This window comes from Falco cherrug, chromosome 5, assembly GCF_023634085.1.
Source record: "Falco cherrug isolate bFalChe1 chromosome 5, bFalChe1.pri, whole genome shotgun sequence".
Lineage (NCBI taxonomy): Eukaryota > Metazoa > Chordata > Aves > Falconiformes > Falconidae > Falco > Falco cherrug.
Window position 1 is genome coordinate 61,941,335 of NC_073701.1, and position 20,573 is coordinate 61,961,907.

The following is a 20,573-nucleotide window of genomic DNA, read 5'->3' on the forward strand; positions in this document are numbered from 1 at the left end:
TCTTAAAAATAGCATGGTCCACTGATTTGAAAAGGCAACAATAATTAGGAAGCCATGGGCTGTTGGTGACTCTTCGACAGCCTGTTCGTTAAGTCTTTGAGGAGCTCATGAAAAACCCACACCTCTGTTGTAGTATAAACTTTTCTATCTGCAAAAATAAGAAAATTCACCTGTCTAAAGCATGTGGCTACTCCCCAAGCGCTACCAATGTAAGAACTATTATTCTGATTATTATTAGTTTTGCGAGACTTCCTAGACTTCAGACTAAGCACTAGAGATGAAATCTGGATAATGTTCTGGCTGCTACTGTGCACACTCCTGCAGGCTGTGATTGGCTTTACAAACCAGAAAACAGGCACCATCTAGTACACAAATTCATCAATGCCAAATGCCCAAATACCAAGCAATATTAAAAGGAATGAATCTGAATTCCAAAAAATTGCTTTTGTCACAGCAGCAGTCCAAAGCACAAAATAAATGGTCAGTGTTGGCTGCTACCTTTAACCTGGATATGAGAAAAAGGGCTTTAAATGGAGAAGCAAGGGACAGCAAAAGAGCTGCCTTCCAGGTGGAGCTTTGTTTCAAGATTGTCTCTACAATGAGATCTCCCATGCCAATCTGGGAATGGTTTTCTCTGAACGTTTCTTCCAAATCTACATTCCTATGAGTCTGCAAGTGCAGCTATCACATGGCAACACAGTTTTCCTACATCACCCATGGGAACCCGACGCCATTCCATGATGGTTTGCAGACTTTATCCTATCAGTGGCAATGCAAAGAGCAAAGCCAAAGTGTTCCTGCTGAGAGGGTAGGAAACAGTTCTTTAGGTGACTCTAGGAAGAATCAAAACACACGTAGTTTTATTTTCAGATCAATGATTGACTAGCACCTGGATGAGAGCAATATTGCAACATCTCCTGTGCATCTTGGCAGTTAATTCTAGGCCAATGAGTTGCTCAGCCTGGAGAAGAGAAGGCTCCAGGGAGACATTATGGTGGCCTTTTGATACTTAAAGGGGATTTATAAGGAAGATGGGGACAGACTTTTTAGTAGGGCCTGTAGCAACAGGGCAAGGGGGTATATGGTTTTAAACTGAAAGAGAGTAGATTTAATATTAGGAAGAAATTCTTTACCATGAGGGTGGTGAGGCACAGGCTGCCCAGAGCAGCTGTGGCTGCCCCATCCCTGGCAGTGCTCAAGGCCAGGCTGGACGGGGCTTTGAGCAGCCCGGTCTAGTGGAAGGTGTCCCTGCCCCTGGAAGGGGGTGGAACTAGATGGTCTTTAAGGTCCCTTCCAGCCCAAACTATTGTATGATTAAATGATTCTATGATTATGACTATTTTGAAGTGTCTAACTAGAAGAATGGTGTTTAATAATATTTTTAACAATAATTTTGTGGCCAGTGAAGTACCATGTAAAACAACAGAGCAGGAATTAAATATGAAATGCAATGTTAATACCAAAGAGGAGTGTGTAACTTATCACCAACCTGCCCTTAATACAGTTTCTGACACTGCCTGCAAGTGAAAAAAATACAGTTAAGCACAGAAATCTCAGTGCCTTCTGCTAGAATTGTCTTGGAGCTCCCTTGGAGGCTTGAACGTTTGGGTTGCTTAATTTTCAAGCTTGATTTTCTTTTAATTCTATGTGTCTCAAGAGGTTATTGAGGCAGATGCTATTCAGGCAAACAGGAGTTGGACGCACCTGAATGACCGTATCTTTTTCTGTCCTTTAACGTTTAAAGTGACTGACTACAGACACTATTTCGACCTAATGGATGGATCTCATCTCACACTGGAGGAAATCCCGTATAACTTGATTGATTTCAAGGTTAGCTAAGATCAGAATCTAGGATACCACCTTCACAAATTCAATGCTTTTCAATTCTCTCTTGTCTTTACTTTTTCCAGCAGCTATAATCAGCACCTAATTAATTAAAATAGAACACAGCCTGGGGCATGTCTCTCTCATGAAGTTTTATCATTTTACTCTATTTTCACTCCATGTAGCAGTTTACTTCAAAGAGACACAAGGTCTCTGAATATTTTAACTAAAGAGCTCATCCCAGTGGTTTACATTCCCCAGTGAGTCCATGATCAGGCTCACAATGACCAGAACTGGGGCTGCAGCACCACCCAACAGCTGCACAGGTGATGCAAGGGAAAAGCTTTTATCCTCTGTAACGTAAGTAAAAATCACAGCACAAAAGCAGATCATTTGCAAAAAAATTAGCGTTCTGACAGTTTTGTGTGTGTGAGCAAAACTATTATTTTATTTTATTTTTCTGAAATGGAAAAAGTCTGTTTACAGATTAGTACCAGGAGGGGAAACTTTTAATTTATTGCCTTCTCTCAGTTCTTTCAGATGTAAATTAGAGTGCTGTTAACGTTTAAACTGCTAGAAAAGTTTATACACTCTAGCAAGAACCTATTTCTCTGCCAGCTGAGGGCAGGAGGGGAAACCCACCATGCAAGAAGGAATACTCTGATCGCATCATCTCTACATCTGTTTTTTATTTTTTTAATTCTTCTGTTGACAAGTCCCTTCCTTCAAAATCACAGCTACTACTCTGCGATCCTCCCAGTGAATGCTGCTTGTCAGGGACAGGCAGCCCCTGACAAAAAAATAAAAAATAGAGCTTCTTTACCCTTCCTTTTCACAATAGATTAATCTATCTTTTGTTCTCCATGAGAACTAGGTGTCATATTTCAAAATGCACTTTTAAAACAGGTATAATTAAACCTCTGCAAAAGGAGGGAGGCAGAGAAATTAGCAGCAAAAGTAGTAATAAAGGTATTTTAGAGCCTGTGTGAGCTGGAAGGTACTTCATCCCTCCCCCTCACTGCACAGCTACAATTACATTCCGCAGTGGAAAAAAAAAAGTAATTATAAAAATGAACTTTTCTTCAAAAAATGAGCATGTTCTAAAAGGATTACTCCTTTGAACATTTGAGCACTTCAAAAGGAGGATGAATTAGTGCTGACAACTCAATAAAGTAGCCATCAATTATTTAAAATGCGATGGCTCTTCTCATACAGCACTTCTGATTAGGAAAACATTTCAAAAACTAGAAATTAGAGTTATTCTTCCTAAATGAAATGGGCCCAGGCTTCAAATGCGGGGTGGGGGGTGGGGTGGAGCAGGGAGGAATGTGACTTTCAATGAGCCTGGCAAGAACATAGGAAGTTTCTTCTCTTGAAGCCATCTATAAAGTACATTGCATGAGATTGTGTTACAGACTGAATTTGGGATTCATGAAGCAAACCAAGCAGAGGGAAGGGAAAAAATATCTGCGCTTCAGCTAATGCATGCAGAGAGTCAAAAATGCCCAAGACCCCAAACTCTACCACTGCTGTGTTTCGAAAAGGGAAGTAATTAAACTTTCTTAGTGAAAAAATAGTTATGAAAGAAGCTCCTAGAGGGCTGTTGGCAATGGAGCGATATGGATCTCCTTTAAATGAAGTTCATCAGACTTTCTTTGTAGGTACTCACAAGTGGATGCTAAGAGCCTCCTGGACACTGCAGCTATGTCCATCCATCACAGAAACAACCACAGCAAATTCAAAACACTGGTTTAAAATTGAAGAAACACCTAGGAAAAAAGGCAGCTGGAGGGAAAAAGGAAGGCTGGGTGAAGTGTGACTTCTGTGGTAGCTGTATCTGAGAATTCACACTTACTTTTCAGGAGTACCCTTAGGTTAATGAGAAGGCCAGCTCTGCCTCCACATCACAGGGATGTGCTCTCCTGACATGGATGCTGTATGCTTAACTACGTTGCAAATGAGAAATGTGCAGCTTAGACTTCAAACAAACAGGAGGGTGGCCAAGCTAAATGGCTTCTCCTCTGGACAGAAAGATAAGAGGAACTGTTTCTGACACCAGCCATGTGGAGCAAAATGAGGATTTATGAGCACAATATTACCGCTGAAGGACCCTGTCTGGGCTGTTTTGGTAATTAAAATAATCAATCAAGGCCTGTGACTGAGGCTGAGACAGACACGTGCTTTACTCTCACCTTCTGAAAAAAAATAACAATGGCAAGGAGAAAAAAATTAAAATCAAAATAACTTAGAAGAAAGTTTTAGTGGTTTTACCTGTGTAGTGATTACTCAATGAACTGCTACTGAAAAACAGCTGCACAATTCAGGGTGAGGGTGAACACTGTAAATTCCATGACAGCAAGGACCTTCAAAAGGGTTAATCCTGTAAAACATGGACCCTCCTATGCCTCTCACTGACAGCACTGGGAGAGCTGATTTGATCAGCGCTGCAGGGACATTCCCCGAACCATGCTGGTGCATCTCCCACAGCCTCCCTACGTGAATTGTTGCATAGTCTTGTTAAGTTCTAGCCAAGCCAGAAATCGTTGCATGCATGACGATCACAGGGTTTCACAATAAAATACTCTTACAAATAATGGGAAAGAAGGAAGCAGACTATGCATGTTTCTCCCATTGCCCTAAAACCTCGTATTAATTCAACAACAAAAGAAAAGGGTTAAAAGCCCTACTAGCTCAATAAATACTGCATTTATGGAGACAGGATTAATCCAGCTGTACAGGGAATTGCAATGACACAGACAGGACCTGCTAGTGAGATGTCAATCTTCAAGGCCAAGCAGACAGTGACAGCTATTTTTTTTTTCCCCTCCCCCCCTTAGCCATCTCCAGCATGCAAGAATTGGAGTATATTTCTCTTTCCACTTTGGTGTGAGTCTCACTTATCGGACTAATGACCAGAAACACAAGAGAAAGACAGGAAATACACAGAGGCAAAGTCAACCTCTCCTTGCATCCATTCCAGCTCCCAGAGTGACCTCGGGGGCTTAATGCCCCTTCTGCTCCCTTAGAGCTGCTGATCCCAGCGGATTCACGTTGGCCATGCAGCTATTCGCCTCTCCCTTGGCTGCCTCCTGCTCTTCCCATGCAGGCCAAAAACGGAGGCTGCCTTTGATAGCCAGTAAAGTCAAACAGGTCTCAAAAAAGGCAGCTCTTAGAAGATGGGATTGACAGAGTGCTAATGCAGTTCAGTCCCTGTCAGCAGATGTGTCAGAAACCATTACTTCTCTCTGCCTTGTCCACCAAAAAATCTTGCTGCAGAAAGATCAAAAGAGACAGCAGCCAGTCTGCACCCTCCAACCCACCCCGAAAACAGAAGGTCTGACCCCGTTCCAACCAGGTTTCTCAGCACCACAAGCTCAGGAGGTTATGCTTTTCCAACCTGAAGCTGCTGGTTCCCAAGGACAAGCAATGGTCATCGCTTTTGCTCAGAGCTTAAGGTTGGAAATAGAGCTTTTCTGGCTCAGGTCATCTTCTAAAACAATCTGGCAGACACAACCCTGAGCGTGCAAAGCTAATGACATGAGTTCACCCTGAAGTATTAGCTCTTGGACCCAAGGAATGATGTTGGCTGATGCACTATAAAGACGTCAATTGAGAGATAAAGCCATGTTAGAAAGGCAGTCTTTGAATAGCAAATTTTACCAATTAATTCAAATTACTGAAACAACATTTAAAATCTACTAATCAAAAGCACAATGTGATTGCTAAGAGATGCCAGACTAGGTGATCTTTTTTTATTAACTAGTGTGTTTTGCCTGTAACACCTTTTGATTAGACTCACTGATACAAACCCTCCACACACACTTTCATCTCTAGTACTGTCAAGACCATTGTGGCTAGACTGACCCTAGGGAGGTGTATTTTAATAACACTGGAATAATTTAAAGCAGAGATTACCAGATTCTACCGCAGGTACAAGTGTGAAGGCTGTAATGTAGTCATTGGATTAGTTATTCTGCTTCATACCTAACATAACTTACACAGTTGAAGAGCTGTACTGTTTGTAGGCTTCACGTTTCCACAAAGAAAAATAATATATGATTTAATTGATGACTCCTGGTCTGTTCTATATATCACATATGGGACATAATAAGGAACCGCAGCCAAAAATTGTGGCTAGGAGAAAGCCTTCCAGCAGGACAGCAGTGCAGAACTGTTGCCCAAAGGATCTCCATAGAATCACAGAGTTGTTTAGGTTGGAAAAGATTTTTAAGAGTCCAACCATTAACCCAGCACTGCCAAGTCCACCACTGAACCATGTCCCTAAGTGCCACATCTACACGTCTTTTAATCCCTCCAGGGATGGTGACTCTACCACCTCCCTGGGCAGCCTGTTCCAACGCTTGACCACCCTTTCCGTGAGGAAATGTTTCCTAATATCCAATCTCAATCTCCATCTCTGGAAGTTTTCAAGACATACTGTGAAAAAGCCATGACTGACCTGATCTGTTGTTGGCCAAACTTTGGTTCTGGCCCAGAGCTTCAGGCAGATAAGACCAACTTCCACAGGCCCCTTTCAACTAATATAATTACAGAACTATTATAGTGGGTATATAAATATTAAAAATATGGTTATTAAAGATCTGAAAATAATAGTAAACCAACCTTTATGATGTTCAAATCCAATCTGTGTTGGTATGGGCCAAAAATTGTGGTCATATGTCAGATACTTGTTGAGGTGAACAAAACAAGTTGGTGGTCTCAGGTATGACCATGATCAAAGACATTTTGCACCCACCTCTCAATGCTTTCAAACAAGACTTAGGATTTTACTTCTCTCTGTGGTGTGAAATTCTAATATAGCATGTTCTGTTTACCAGATCAAAAAGTTTGTTTAAATAGGAGAATGGTTCTCACATGTTCTAGATAGAAACCACATGGCCAAGACCTGGTGTTGAGCCTCAGGTCATGAGAGATAGGGAATATTAACTTGGATTCAGTGCTGAAAAAACAAGGGTTATACAGATTCTGGCCAACTCCAACACAAGACTGCACCCATCTATGGAAGAGATGCCCAGCGACTGCAGGGATTAATAGGCTACAGAGACCTCAAACACGCAACTGTTTCCTTCAGGTCAAATGTGAGTCACATCTGTGGGATGGTTTGTGAAAGCTGACTTCGCTTCTTAAGATCCAGAAAGGAAGAAAATAATTCTGCCTGCAAGGTGTGTTGCTTCAATATGGCCATATGCAACTTAAAGCCATCTCCCACCTAGGCTTTACTGAATGTGCAAGTTAAACTTGATTTTTCAAATAACTTCTGTAACGGTTTGCCTAAAGCTAGCAATTGCTTTTACATAACTTAGAGCTTCATGATCAGCCACAGCGGAGAACTTAACATATCTGCAGAAAACTTACATGAGAGCCTTGTAAAAGCTTCCACAAAAGGCAATAACCACACTAAATGTTCCCCCCAAAGGAAAAATTATCTAAAGAAATATTGAAAGCAATAGGGAGATTCAGGCTCCCACAGAGAGATAATTTTGCCTCTCATTTCAAACTGGAAAAGAAGATGCAGCTAGAAATTCTGCCATGGACTCATTCAGTGCGTCTTAAACCTCTTGGCTTGTTGCCTGTACAATGGAAACAGACGCACCACACAAGACATGAAGGCATCTGCAAAGCACTTCATACTGGTTTAGACACCATGGCACTGCAAAAAACATTGAAATATGAGGACCAGAACCACAGGTGCTGCCTCAAAAGTCATACTTGTCCTTGAATGGGAAAACCCAATTGATCAGCCATGTCTGCTCCTAAACGGATTTTGATTGCTGGATGCCAGCCTGAAAAGACAACTGATTTGTTTACATTAACAAATAATAACATCCACTCGCTACCAAAGCATGCACCCACCACTACTGGTGAGCTATTTAAATGCCACTCACTGTGACCATTCTTCTTCTTAATAACCAGTAATTTGACAGGAAGAAAACATGGCAAAGCTACCAGTGACGTCTCCTTGGTCACAAGCCAGTGACTTCATGCGTGGGATAAGCAGTGCAGGCAATGGGGTAATCAGCTCCAGCAAGTCATTATCCTGCAAACAGCTGCACACTCTGACTCTTTAAGGAGATTTTTGCTGGATTTTCAGCCACTGGAGCTTGGCCAGCGATCTATTACACCCATCATCTACACAATACTGCTGTAAGAGACAACAGTCGCACTGATGCTTTAAAGGAAAACCCCACCTCTGTGGCTATGGAGTGGAAAGATCAAAGCAACCTGCACTGTTTTTGTTGGACAAAGACAGGGCAATACATTTTTAAGGCCCGTATTAGCAGTGACCACCTAGCTGGAAAGATTTATCACCTCGACATGAACTGTACAAGAACAGGCTATGAGAAGCTGTCGAACTGCTTGTAGCCTAATTTAGTATTGATTTAAACAATTACAGCCTGAAATTTAATGCAGAATAATTTTGAGACAAATTGGTTTCATGGTTATTCAGTCCCTCTTAAAAGGAAAAGGATTTACAATATTTTGCATTTAAGGGTGGAAGAACGGGAAACAAGACCATTCTCACAGTCAAATGTAGTATTTACAAAAGGCGGCTATAATTTTTTTTTAAAGCATAATCTTTACAGAAATGGATGATTCATCTGTGAGGACATGATGGCACAGGATGCTAGAAAATCTCTTATCTATAAGCTAATTCAGTTCAAGCGTGTGCCGATAGTTATCAAAAAGCTGCTATTACCAGCCTGTGCAGTGGGAACTGATAAATTCTTGAGTCATGTTCAAATCACAGCACCAGCTCCTGCCGCAAAAGCTTCAGAAAGATTTTCAGGATAGAAAAGCGTGGGATGGTTGAACCATGAACACCTCCATGAATGACACAAGACAGGAAAATGTAACACAGTGCTGGGAGAGAGGTGCCGGGCTCATTCACAATACACACTGTATTTTCATCATACCCATGAGGTGATGAGGGCAAAGATTTCAGGCTCCAGCACTGTCAATGCAGAAATAGCCTTTTTTTTCTTTTAATGTAAAATCAATAAAATTATTTTAGCAAGCTATTTGGATGACTTGGTTCAAAGAGGCAGCAATTTTTCTTCTCCTTCACAAAATTACCCTTCTATAATGTCGGGAACAGGCAGACCTTCTGACCATGTACATTTTGACCAAGAATAATTCTAGTTCAAAATGATTTCCATCCATCATGAGAAACAAATTATAGGAACTGGACGAGAAAATTCCCAGCCATTCTGGCTCTTCAACCCCAAATGAACTTTAAGAAAATATATTTATATTATAGAACACATTTTCATGGCTACGAATGATGCCACAATCCACAAAAATACATTGTCGCATTAAGAATCCAAAACAAATTTGTAAGGTTAACAACCTCCACGGTCCTGCTCCAAAGCATGTGTGTTAATATTACTGTAAAATCTTTCCAGCTCTCAGTAAGGTCAGCTGCCTGCACAGGCTGAGTTTGGGTTCTTAGTTTAATTCTCGTAAGAGAAAACAAAAGAAAGGCAAACGATACAAAATACCACACAGAACATACCCATTTTTTTCCCAGAGCTCTCAAAACAAACTTCAAATAACACCTTCAACAAAATCCTCAAACTGTGAATAAGTGGAATTTTGCTTTCTATTCTAACTCACAGTTTCAATCTTCAGATACTTTCCCTGTTGTGGAAGCCAAAACTGCCCTAAAATGTATTTTTTTCAACTCTGTTCTGAAAATCAAGTCTTGGAAGACTTATACATGTGTTATGGATTTGGCATATTTCTTTTTTTCATAGGCACTTGCAATGGTGAGGAACTACCAGCATCGCAGATAACTGCAAAACAAGGGTGTACTGTGTAATTTCTTCCCCAGTGCAGCCACTCTCTATTGTGCTCCTGCCATCCCTGCTCAGCCAATGCATTTGAGTTCTTGATCTATGAAACCCCTTCTGCTCTCATTAAAGTTGTTTTCAATACTCTGATCTTGTTTTGTGACCGCTCCTGCTGTGTCTTTGCTGTAACATCTTACACCTGTTCGGCGCTACTTTTGCAGTGTCAAGGGAAATAAAGACAAATACCATCAAATCCACCGTCAGCTCACGAGAGGGCTCATCATAAGATGTTCAGACATAACCTGCCCTTGGGAAAATGCTCTGTTCTCATCTTATGTGGTGTGTGCTGAGTGAACATTGAGGCTGAAATTATTTTTATATTGGTAGCTATTTACAGTGAGTGGTACTCTACCATTTTTTGGGTTTGATAACTGAATTTCTGAGAAGACTAGTAAAGCTGTACCTTGGGAAGGAAACAGTTCAGGGATGCCATGCTGGTCCAAAACACTATTTTAACTCATGGAGATTTTCTAAACAATGTAAAGAAACTTCTGACCCCCTTCTAAGGAAGTTATTTACCTCTAAAAGCTTCTGAAAACTCTCCACTGGAATCTAATTTTGCTTTGCCTCTGAAGGAACCAGCCCATACTCATGGCACCCAGACAAGCAAAGCATTAGTGACCATTAATACATGCAAAAATCCTAGCGATTTCCCCCAAATAATAGTAACAACAACAGTAATTACTATTACCATACAGCACTATAACAGACATTTGGTTTACAGTTATAAACTAAGATAGAAGCGGCCATATATACCATGGGAGATGCGTGCTACTTCCTGTGAACTCTGCAATTATTATTCATCCCTGAAGATGTGATTTTATAGATAAGAGGGAATAATTTAAAAGGATTAAAAGAGCTTGACCCAAATCACAGCAAATCATTATAATTCAGATTTTTGGGGTGGGCTTCCATACTGTCCTGTTACCCATACAGTTGGGAAGAGAACTGTGCTTGTTGCTATTATCACTACTCCACATCAGAGTTCAAAAAAGCTGTTTCAAAAGAGACTTCTCACGTAAATACTCTAACCTCATAAGCCATATCTCTCAAATCTCTCTTATCTGGCTGAGGAAGCAACACAGGTGCCTTGCTGCAGCAGCACCACATCAATCACAAACACGCTGCATCTGGGAGGCAGCAGACCTCATCTTTGCTCCGTAATTTGCAGGTGTCCCCAGAACTTCTAGGGGAGGCTGAATCTATTGAAACCTTGCAAATAAACTTCTAAGGTAGCTGTTTAAGAAAGGTGGTATCAATTTGTTGTAATGGCTATAAGGTGCTTTACAAATGGCACGTGCCAGGCAAGATGCAAAGATGCCATCAGCGTGACACAGGAGGAGAGACATACAAGCAAAACGTAAGAGCCCGTATATACCTACACGGCTGCATACAGGGATCAGAAGAGGAAAGAGCATGCCAGCAATGACACTGCAATAGATCGTAGTTACAAACTCAACGCTGAGGCAAATTTTGTGGGTCATAGCATCCTAGAATCATGGATTGGTTTGGGTAGGAAGGGACCTTCAAGATCATCTAGTTCCAGCCCCCCCGCCATGGGCAGGGACCCCTCCCACCAGCCCAGGTTACTCCAAGCCCCGTCCAGCCTGGCCTGGAACACTGCCAGGGATGGGGCAGCCACAGCTGCTCTGGGCAGCCTTTGTTAGAGCCTCACCACCCTACAGTAAAGAATTTCTTTCTAATACCTAATCTAAATCTACCCTCTTTTACTTTAAAATTGTTCCCCCTCATCCTATCACTACATTCCCTGATAAAGAGTCCCTCCCCATCTTTCTCGTAGGCCCCTTTAGGTACTGGGAGGCTGCTAAAAGTTCTCCCCAGAGCCCAGGCTGAACAACCCCAACTCTCCCAGCCTGTCTTCCTAGCAGAGGTGCTCCAGCCCCTGATCATCTCCGTGGCCTCCTCTGGACTCGCCTCAACAGGTCCATGTTTTTAGTCGTGGGATATATAGCCAGGTCAGGGCTAGATATGGATGGTAAGGGGTGTACTGGCAGTTCACTCAGCTCCTACCTGCAGAAGAGGCCGCTGCACACCCAGGATCTTCATGGTATCTGCATTAGCCAATATTTTCAAGGGATCAGATGCCTTCGTGACGCCTTCAATCTCTTTGTTAATTTCAGCCAGGACCTGATTGAGGAAGATGTTCTTGATGTACATGGTGAGGAACTCGCGGAGCGGACACTGCTTGGCTGGGCCAAGCTCCATGGCATGCTCTATCTCCTGGATAAATCTGGAAAAGAGAATGGGAAGAATGCAATGTAGTTATACCACGTAGTCACTCTAAAAGTGTTAGTGTTGCCTTTGCCATTTCAGAGCTAAGCACCAGCAGGGGGGAATGACTAGAGACTGAGCTAACATGAGACATGAACAATAGAAAAGGTCTATCAGGTAGCCTTCAGAAAAAAAAAAAAAAAAAAAGAAGACAACAGCTGGCAAGACAAAGATTCAATGGCTGGAGAACAGACAAAATGAGGGATTGGTGAAAATCCACAGCCTGGGCATGATTTGCGTTTATTTGTCCAAAAATCACTGACTGCTCTATTTAAGACATACTGGAAAGACTGTATTTTAAAAACACCCACCCCCCACTGAAAAAAAAATAATAAAAAATTCAGGATGCCAGAAATCCCTTTGAAAAGGCAGAGTTCCTTCTGGGAGTGGTCATTCCATTCTCACAGGTGAGTTCCCCATGTCTGAACTTAACAGCAGTATATTCCAGCTCAACGTCTAGGGGTAACACTGAAAAAGCAATGCATATGTATTATGCTGGCATCATACTGCATTATGTATGTCTGTATTACACTATATTTTTATTATGCATTATTGTTTCATCCTAAGATCCCATTCCTGTGTACGCAGAAAGGCATGCCGATTCTGGGAATATTTTAACACAAAATGTTTGCCATCTCCTCCTGCAAAATATCTTTATCTGAGTGATGCCATCTGTTTAACACACAGGAGTTTCTTCTAGAAATTACTTTGTAATTTCTGTAACTTACATCTGAAGCAATGAAATCAGTGTTCTTTCCAAAACTGGATGTATTAGAATTACTGTACTCATTAGGAATTGTATTGTATTATACATATTAGGAATTGTATGTATTAAGAATTGAGTGCAGGAATCATAATGGACTGAGACATTGTCCAAAAGTGAGAAACGTGTATGGCGTTTACACAGCCCTCTTCAAAAATGCACACAAGTGCCTCACAATTGTTTATATTCTAATCCCACTCCTGGACAGGCTGGGATTGTTTTTACTTTTGTTTCACACAGCAGCAGCAGAAGCAAGTGTTTGACACTGGATCTCCCAATATTTGTTGCAACACCTTCTTCACCCTGAAAGCCACCTCTTCTTCACTAGGAAAGACCCTTTCTGCAACTGAGACATCTCTAACAGTTACAGTGTGGTTAGCATGTATTAAAGATGCCTTACCACTAACTATTTTCCCAAACTTCAACAAGGTCTGCTGAATTGTCTGTGACTTTCTACCTCCACGTTCAGCACTTCAGAAGAAGCAGCTTCCATTCTGAGGAGTGACTGAGGAGCTGCTGTCAATTTTTGTAGCATGATTTCTTTTAAATCTGAACAATTTGCTCCCTAAAGCCTCTGCAGTGTTGACTCCATCAGTCTAGAGTGACACATTTGGGCCAATGCAGCTATTTCTTCCGGGGGTGTGTGTGGGGGGGTGGGACACGACCCACTCACAGTTAAGTTTGATGATTGCTTCTACAAAGAGAGATGCTGCATGGAAAGAAGTGCAAAGGATGGTGATTTTATTTCCTGTTTTTCACAGATCGATAATGTGAATCAGCTTTATAAAACAGGGAGACAGTGGAGTCATCTGGGAAGAGCAGAGAGACCAGCACAAAGCTGATCTCTGAAATAACAGACCTAATGTCACCAGCTTCGAGTGACAACCACTGACGTCCTTAAGGGAACATTGTCAAGGTTGATGGGACCATACTGAACTAACTTACCGTACCTTTTCATGTCTGCCAATAAATTTGCTACTCTTTCTTTATAAGCTTATTTATATGGTGCTTTCAATGCACAAAACTAACAAAAAAAAGAGTGAATTATCCCATTACACCTCTCTTTCAGATGGGAAGGGAGAGGCACAGCAGCTTGAATTTGAAACCAACAACTTCCATTGAAGGGAACAACTTTTAAACACTTTTAAAATCCAGCACGTGCTTAAAAATGGCTAAACCAACATAAATAGAAGAAAACTTTAGAGGGAGAATGGCCACAGACAAACTAGCAGCAAACTTTCAGAACTCAGATGTGCTGACCTACAGCAACTCCTTATCCCACAACAGTTGGATGGTGTTTCTAAGTGATTCCTATACCAGAGACTAAATTGCTTGTGCGATGCTGAAGGAAAGGTCAGTGCTAGCAAAAGGTGTAATCAAGATTTTTTGTTTCCCAGTACCTGGCATTAATCACCATTTCAGATCTCTCCTAAAGACCTGTGCGTTAATCTCCAGCAAACTTTACCTTGATTAGAGAACTAAGTCCTGTGGTTGACACATTCTAATGGGCTTTCATTTCTTGGCATAGACAAGACAACAGTGGTTCACTTAATACTGGTACGAATCAAAAATATATCCCTATTTTACTTGATATGAACCATAAGGTAATCATAGATTACGAGAAAGCTGCCAGACAGAAATGACTCTGCAAGAGGGGATTTTATGAGTGCTCAGCAACACTTGTGATAAAAGAACAAATGGTCAAGAGCTTAGGAAAGCAGATTTAAACTCGATATCAGGAAAAAGTTATTAAGACTGAAACTGTGCACGACATGCAGGACTGGAGGATATGGATGAAAGACCTTAAGTTTGAATGTTCAAGGATAGCTTGATTAAATGATAATGGTAATGAAAAATAGACAATTTCTGAAGTCTTCATTTAATCAAAAGATCTCTACTGGAAATGAAAGTAAAGAAAATGTAAAGAAAAAATGTAGTATGGATGTCAGAGCATGTCATACAGTAAGGGAACAGCCCTAAGAGTTCATAAATTTGACACTCCAATGGTAAAAACACACTACCACTTAGTACAGCCTGAAAGACAGACACCTGGGGTCCAAAACGCTATGATCTGCTGAGGTTCAAAGATAACCTCACCGTGTTTTCACCAGCCAGGATGAGTCCCATATCTGCTCTCCAAATGGAACACCCAAGGCAGCCACTGCACAGCTCCAGCCTTCACCCCACCAAGAGGAAAACCCCACCGAGCACATGGCCAGGGTACCCAAGCAAGCATCACAAGGCTCCAGAATACAGATGTACAGCAGATTTGTACCAAGAATCCTTCTACCACGTTGCACTGCAACAGTGAAACACCCTACATGTTCTGGATCAGGAGGATTATTCAGAATTCAATTAAGAGCAGTTTAATCTAATGGAAAACTTAATTTTATGTATTTCTTAAAAGAAATAAGGATGCATAGTCAAATACTGACAAGTTTGGAAAAGCAAGGATTGGAGCCACTTGTGTCACTTTTATTTGGCCTGCTGTGCATGACATGATGGTGTAATTATTAATTACACAATGGCATAGTATTGCTCGTATCAGCAGATCCTTGTCTAGGAACAGGACGGTCAGTGTTTGGACAGTGAATGTCACAGTGCTGGGACTTAGCAAATCTCTGATGTGTGACAGCAGAACCATGCATCAGCAGCCAATTGTCACCTGCGTGAATCACTGTGACACCAAGTGAGACACTCCTGCCACAAAGTCCCACGGGGCTGGCTGCCTGCACCGCTTCCAAGCTTCATCCTTCCTGCCTTCTCATTTCCTCCCATGACTCCTGTTTGTGGGAATTTGGCCACCAGTTCTCTTATTTGTCTTGGTTCCCAGTCCCACTCATTCATCCTATCGTTTCTCCTCTCTTCTCAGCACTTACATCATGAAGCATCCTCCTCCAGGCAGCTGGAGCCCAACAGGTACAGGAGCCTCAAAACACTGTGAGGGAGCTAGTCCTTGGCTCAGGAACTAGCACTTTTCCAAGGTTCTTGCCCTTGGCTTTGTCCTGGTTAGCTAAGGGCAGGATCGTGCCCATCAGGCACTTCAGACACTATGAACTGGAAGCCTCTTACACGAGACTGTGAGCACTGGACTTCTTCAAATGTGTATAACTAAGCCAAATTTTGGTGTATTTTCAGAGGAATGGCAAAAGGCACACCCTTTACACAAAAGTTCTTCTTACTGAGAAATATGAAGATGCAAATTCTCAGCCGAAGAAAAGGTCACCGGAATTTGCCAACATGTATGATGTGTTTCTTCTTCTGTTCTCAGAAAGGAAATGTAGTTTAGGCGCATTTAAAAAAAAAAGAATCTAGCCCCAGTTGCAAATAAAGACTTGCCAAATTGTAAGAAAATGAAAATGAAGGTTTTAAAATGGGAAGTATTGGGTGGCATTAAAGACCTAACAGATATTCTCTATTTTCTGCTTGGCAGACAGATACACATACATTCACAGTCACACACTGTGCTATTTATTTATTTAAATTTCAAATACTGCTGGTTAAGTTATTCAAACAGAATTCAGTCTTTATAAAGAAAAAAACGTTTAACAGCATCTAAAAAAAAATATTCTAAGATTACGTTCCAAAAATGTTCTCGTGTTACTCATCCAAGCTGCCCATGTAACTATTAAGATGTCAAAAAAGCAATCTGACCCACAGCTATCCCAGAGATCACTGTTTATGTCTGTGTCTGAACCAGTGTACACGGTAAGAAATAGCATTTTGGTCACACTTATATAAAACATGTACAAATCAAAGCAGAGAAAAATTTTTGGCACTTGAATAAAGTGAAGGATGAGGGAAGTTAAGTCTGGACATGATCCAACAAATTGGTTGTGGACATACCTGCATGTGCGTAAATCCAAAAGACCAACAAAATCTCAATCAAAACCACTGCAATGGTGAAAGGCTGTGTCCCCGAGCCCTTTTACACCCTACTAATTTCTTTTTACTCTCCAAAGGGGGAAATTTGAGATACAGTTCACTGTAAAAAGGGGCCATGAAGGCAGTCTTGGAGGAACAGCTTTGATTCACTTTCCATTTGCTTCGATTGTTCTACTGGCAAAAGAACCATTCGGCTGTAATTTAGTGGGGTTTCAGAAACAGCATCCACAACCACATTTAAAATAATCTCTAACTGGCACACAAAAACTGAAGAAAAACCTGTAAAGGTTAACACGCCAAGGGGTGTATTCTCTAAATGTGAGAGAATGAGCCATGTGGCACATTCAGAGAGAAAATTCCCCTACCACTGAGCAATTACAGTTATTTAATATAACTATCATGTATGTCAGATACGCAAAATGCAAAAATGCTTTCTCTGAATAAAAATGCAGAGTGAGTTGTGTCACCAGACTTTTGGTAATCGTCACTCTAGGTAGCTCTGGGAATTGCCTGAAATCCTAAAAAGTCTCACAGGGATGTTACTGCTCTGAAGGACACTTTTATGAGATGTCTGGCCAGGATGGAGTTCTTGGAAGAGAGCAGCCAGAGAAAAAAATAGAAATCTGCATCTTACCCTGGATTCAGAACCTGCATTTTCAAAATTATGCATAACTTTTAACTTGTTTTATCCTCCTATGAAAGCATTTGAAGTGATTTGTGGCTGCAATTAAGCATTCCCCTTAGACAGAAAAGCACATTCAGTAAAATGAAGTATCTTTTTGTAAATGACAGTCATTTGGATTAAAAAAGAAAAAAAAGGCAAACCATTTCAGAAAATTTAATTCTTCCCAACTCACAACTTAATTGTCTATGAGGACTGTCTTACCTAGGCTGGAAGTGTGTAATAAAAAACATAACATCAAAAAAGCTATGTGGATTGATTTAGAAACCTACAACTTTCACCTTCCCAAGGCTTGCTTCTGTCGTCTAGTTATGTCTTCTAAAACACTAAAAGAAACTGAAGACATGTCATTGAAAGTACATGACATCAAATACGCCATTCCTTAATGATGATGGTAATATTAGCTGAAATTCCCTCCTCAAACAAATGAATGACAGTAAAAAAAAAATATATTCCAAAACCTTATTAAGGAAATTTTTACAGACATTCAGCCCAAACTTACATTTCATCTTGTTTCATTTTTGTGTGATGGTAACCTGCTCTTTTCCCTCCATCTTAGTCACAGAACATCTAAGTACCTAAAATGAACCTCTTGGTGAGCTTACGCACAGCAAGGAAATATTAAGGAAACATCAGAAATCCTCTGAACTGTGTACTAGTTGCTGACAGAATGGCAAATCCCAAACTGACTGTTCAGGCTCAAGGAAATTACAGATAAAATACCCAAGGATAAAGGTTCTTGAAGTTTTAAAGACACACGCAAACCAAGAGACACCTGGAAGATCCCAGACTGTCCATTACCCATCCAGAAAGCCTTCCCACCTCAGCAGCGAGCATTGTGGGAGGGTCAACCAAAGGGACAGCCAAAGACTATGTTCTCCTGCTAAGCTCTTTGATAACCAACAAGGTACAGCCCTGAGTCCTCACTTATCACCCTTGTGACAATATGGCCAGGGAAAGAGGCTATTTCAACAGCTATGTACAATAAAATCAGTATGTATTTCAGTATATTCTGTTCACATAACATTCTAGTTGGAGTAAAACCTACTTCTCATCCATCCTGGAGCCTGTTCCACCCTCTGACTGCTCCCTCCTCTGTCAAAGTGAGACCTAGCGAGGCTCCCGTACCAAAAGGTACTGACTGTTACACATGTGCAGAGTACAATAAATACAATAAAATTAAAAAAAAAATAAAAATCACTGCAACACATAGACTAGAGATCGTTTGTTACTGAAGACCAATCAAATAGGTACTAAAGTAACAGGAAGCACATTATATTGCATAAAAACTTGACTACAGAGAATTATTTTGGTTACATTATCATTTACTTCACTGTTATTTCACTGAGGATCACACTGCTGATAAATATGGCTCTATGCAAGATAATAGAGCTGCTTCTGTATGAAGTCAGTCCAAAGGGAGCTGTATGCAGGGGACAACAGCAGGAATAAAGGTTTAAGCTCTTCTCTAGGTAACATAAAATGTGATTAAAATTATAATTACCATAAAAAAGTGTAAATAGCTGTGGGACACTCAATGGAGATTTAGCTATGCTAAGTACATTCAGAATCTTAGGAAAAACAGACAAAACCCCAGCAAATATCAGACAAAAAGCATTAATTTTCTGCTATTTTGAAATATTACGTTGCCTAGAAAACATCCAGGAAGGTAACAATGATATAAAATGACTACCGTTAATAGAAAACACCAGATTTTTGGCATTTTTCACTAAAATATTAAGGTTTCAGCTTAACACAAGTAACCGGCAGCGTCAGCCAGACTGGGGTTCACACCACCAAGCTGAGTTTGATGGGCTGTTTTGGGCAAATGGCCAGATTCTGCTGTCAGTCCCCACCACTTCAGTCCCTGCCCTATACAAACAGAGATCCTCAATCAAAAAAAGCTTGACTACTTGATACAGCTCTTTCCGTTAGTGTAAAGGTTTCTGAGTATCTCCCCATAGAGCTGACAGCTTTAGCATCTGAAGATGAAAGAGTTCAGACTTCTTTTTTTAACAGTAGCTAAAAAATACGAGCTTTAAAGAATCGATTTATGTTGTAGTTGCTCATCCATGAGACGGAGGTAAGAAATACCTCGTTCCCATGCAGCTGTAATATAAATACAAGTATTTTGTTGCCTGTGAGGTACTGCAGACACCATACACTGAAAAAAAAATTATAATTTAGCTATCGTCTTATGCTAAAAATATTGCTTATTTAATGCTCACCTACCACCTGAAGAACACAACTTTCTGACTTACATGGTGTAACTATCTCAGGACAGACCAGGTACAATTTCTTCTGATGTGACTAGTATTTGGACCACAAGATGTAGAGCCAGAACTAATTAGATCTAAAGCTTCAGAATATATAGAAATACCTCATACTCTACAGCTCAGATGCCTTTCACAGAACCTGATCCATGAGCAGCAGAACACGGTGGTTTTTGTGGGGGAGGTTGAACCTTGGAGGCAGATTTTAATTTGTGCTAACTACAATCTTTTCAACTGTATAATTTGAATGGCACCCCTTATTTCCATTCCCCTCCTCATGGCCTCAAAACTGCTTTCATTTGTTTTCGGGGTTGCTGTTGTAGCTGAACATCTTCATTAACACCCACCAGCACAGGTATGAATGAAAGCATCCTTCTGCTCCAATCAATCTGAGCAGAGGTGATGTGGGTGTAACGCCACAAAGCCTCTTCCTCACTTTTAATTTTCATCTTGTCAGAGATAAATCTCATCTACAGGAGTAATGATTTCCTTTATGCAGCTGGCACAAGGTAATTCATGCTTCACAAATATTAGCAAAAGCCCACCCGATGGAAGGTTTGTGGTGTGGCAGTCAGGCTGATGCTTGCATCTCATGGTCTCTATCCTCTCATCTCTTGCATGAGCATGAGCAAGCTTCAGAAGGTGGCTGCATTTCCACCCAGTGCCAAACCTCAGCTAATAGCCAGGCGCAATTTTTCCAAAGGTGGTAAATCTGAATGAGGAGCAGCCCCGAGTTTTGTGACCAACTTGGAGAAACTGAGTTTCAAAAGGAACAAAACTGTGTAACTGGTGTCATTACTGTGAAATGAAGGCAATGAAATGCATATGAACATCATAGTCCTGGGCAAAACATGGGAAAATACACTGTACAGACCACTGGAATGGAGATATGTTACCTGAGAAATAGAAACTGGGTAGATTTTGAGCTTAGTTGTAAATTTGTAAAGGCATTAGTCTGCAGAATCGAAACCCAATCCATTGGC

General features: G+C 41.0%; 1 protein-coding gene across 1 annotated transcript in view; it reads right to left on the reverse strand.

The window, feature by feature from the left end:
- The window catches only part of EXOC4 (exocyst complex component 4), a 408,335-nt gene that overhangs the window by 98,950 nt on the left and 288,812 nt on the right, over positions 1–20,573 (reverse strand). The window contains exon 11 of the mRNA XM_027808507.2: positions 11,727–11,946. Within this exon, the coding sequence (XP_027664308.2) occupies positions 11,727–11,946 (220 nt within the window). The remainder of the gene's footprint in view (positions 1–11,726; positions 11,947–20,573) is intronic.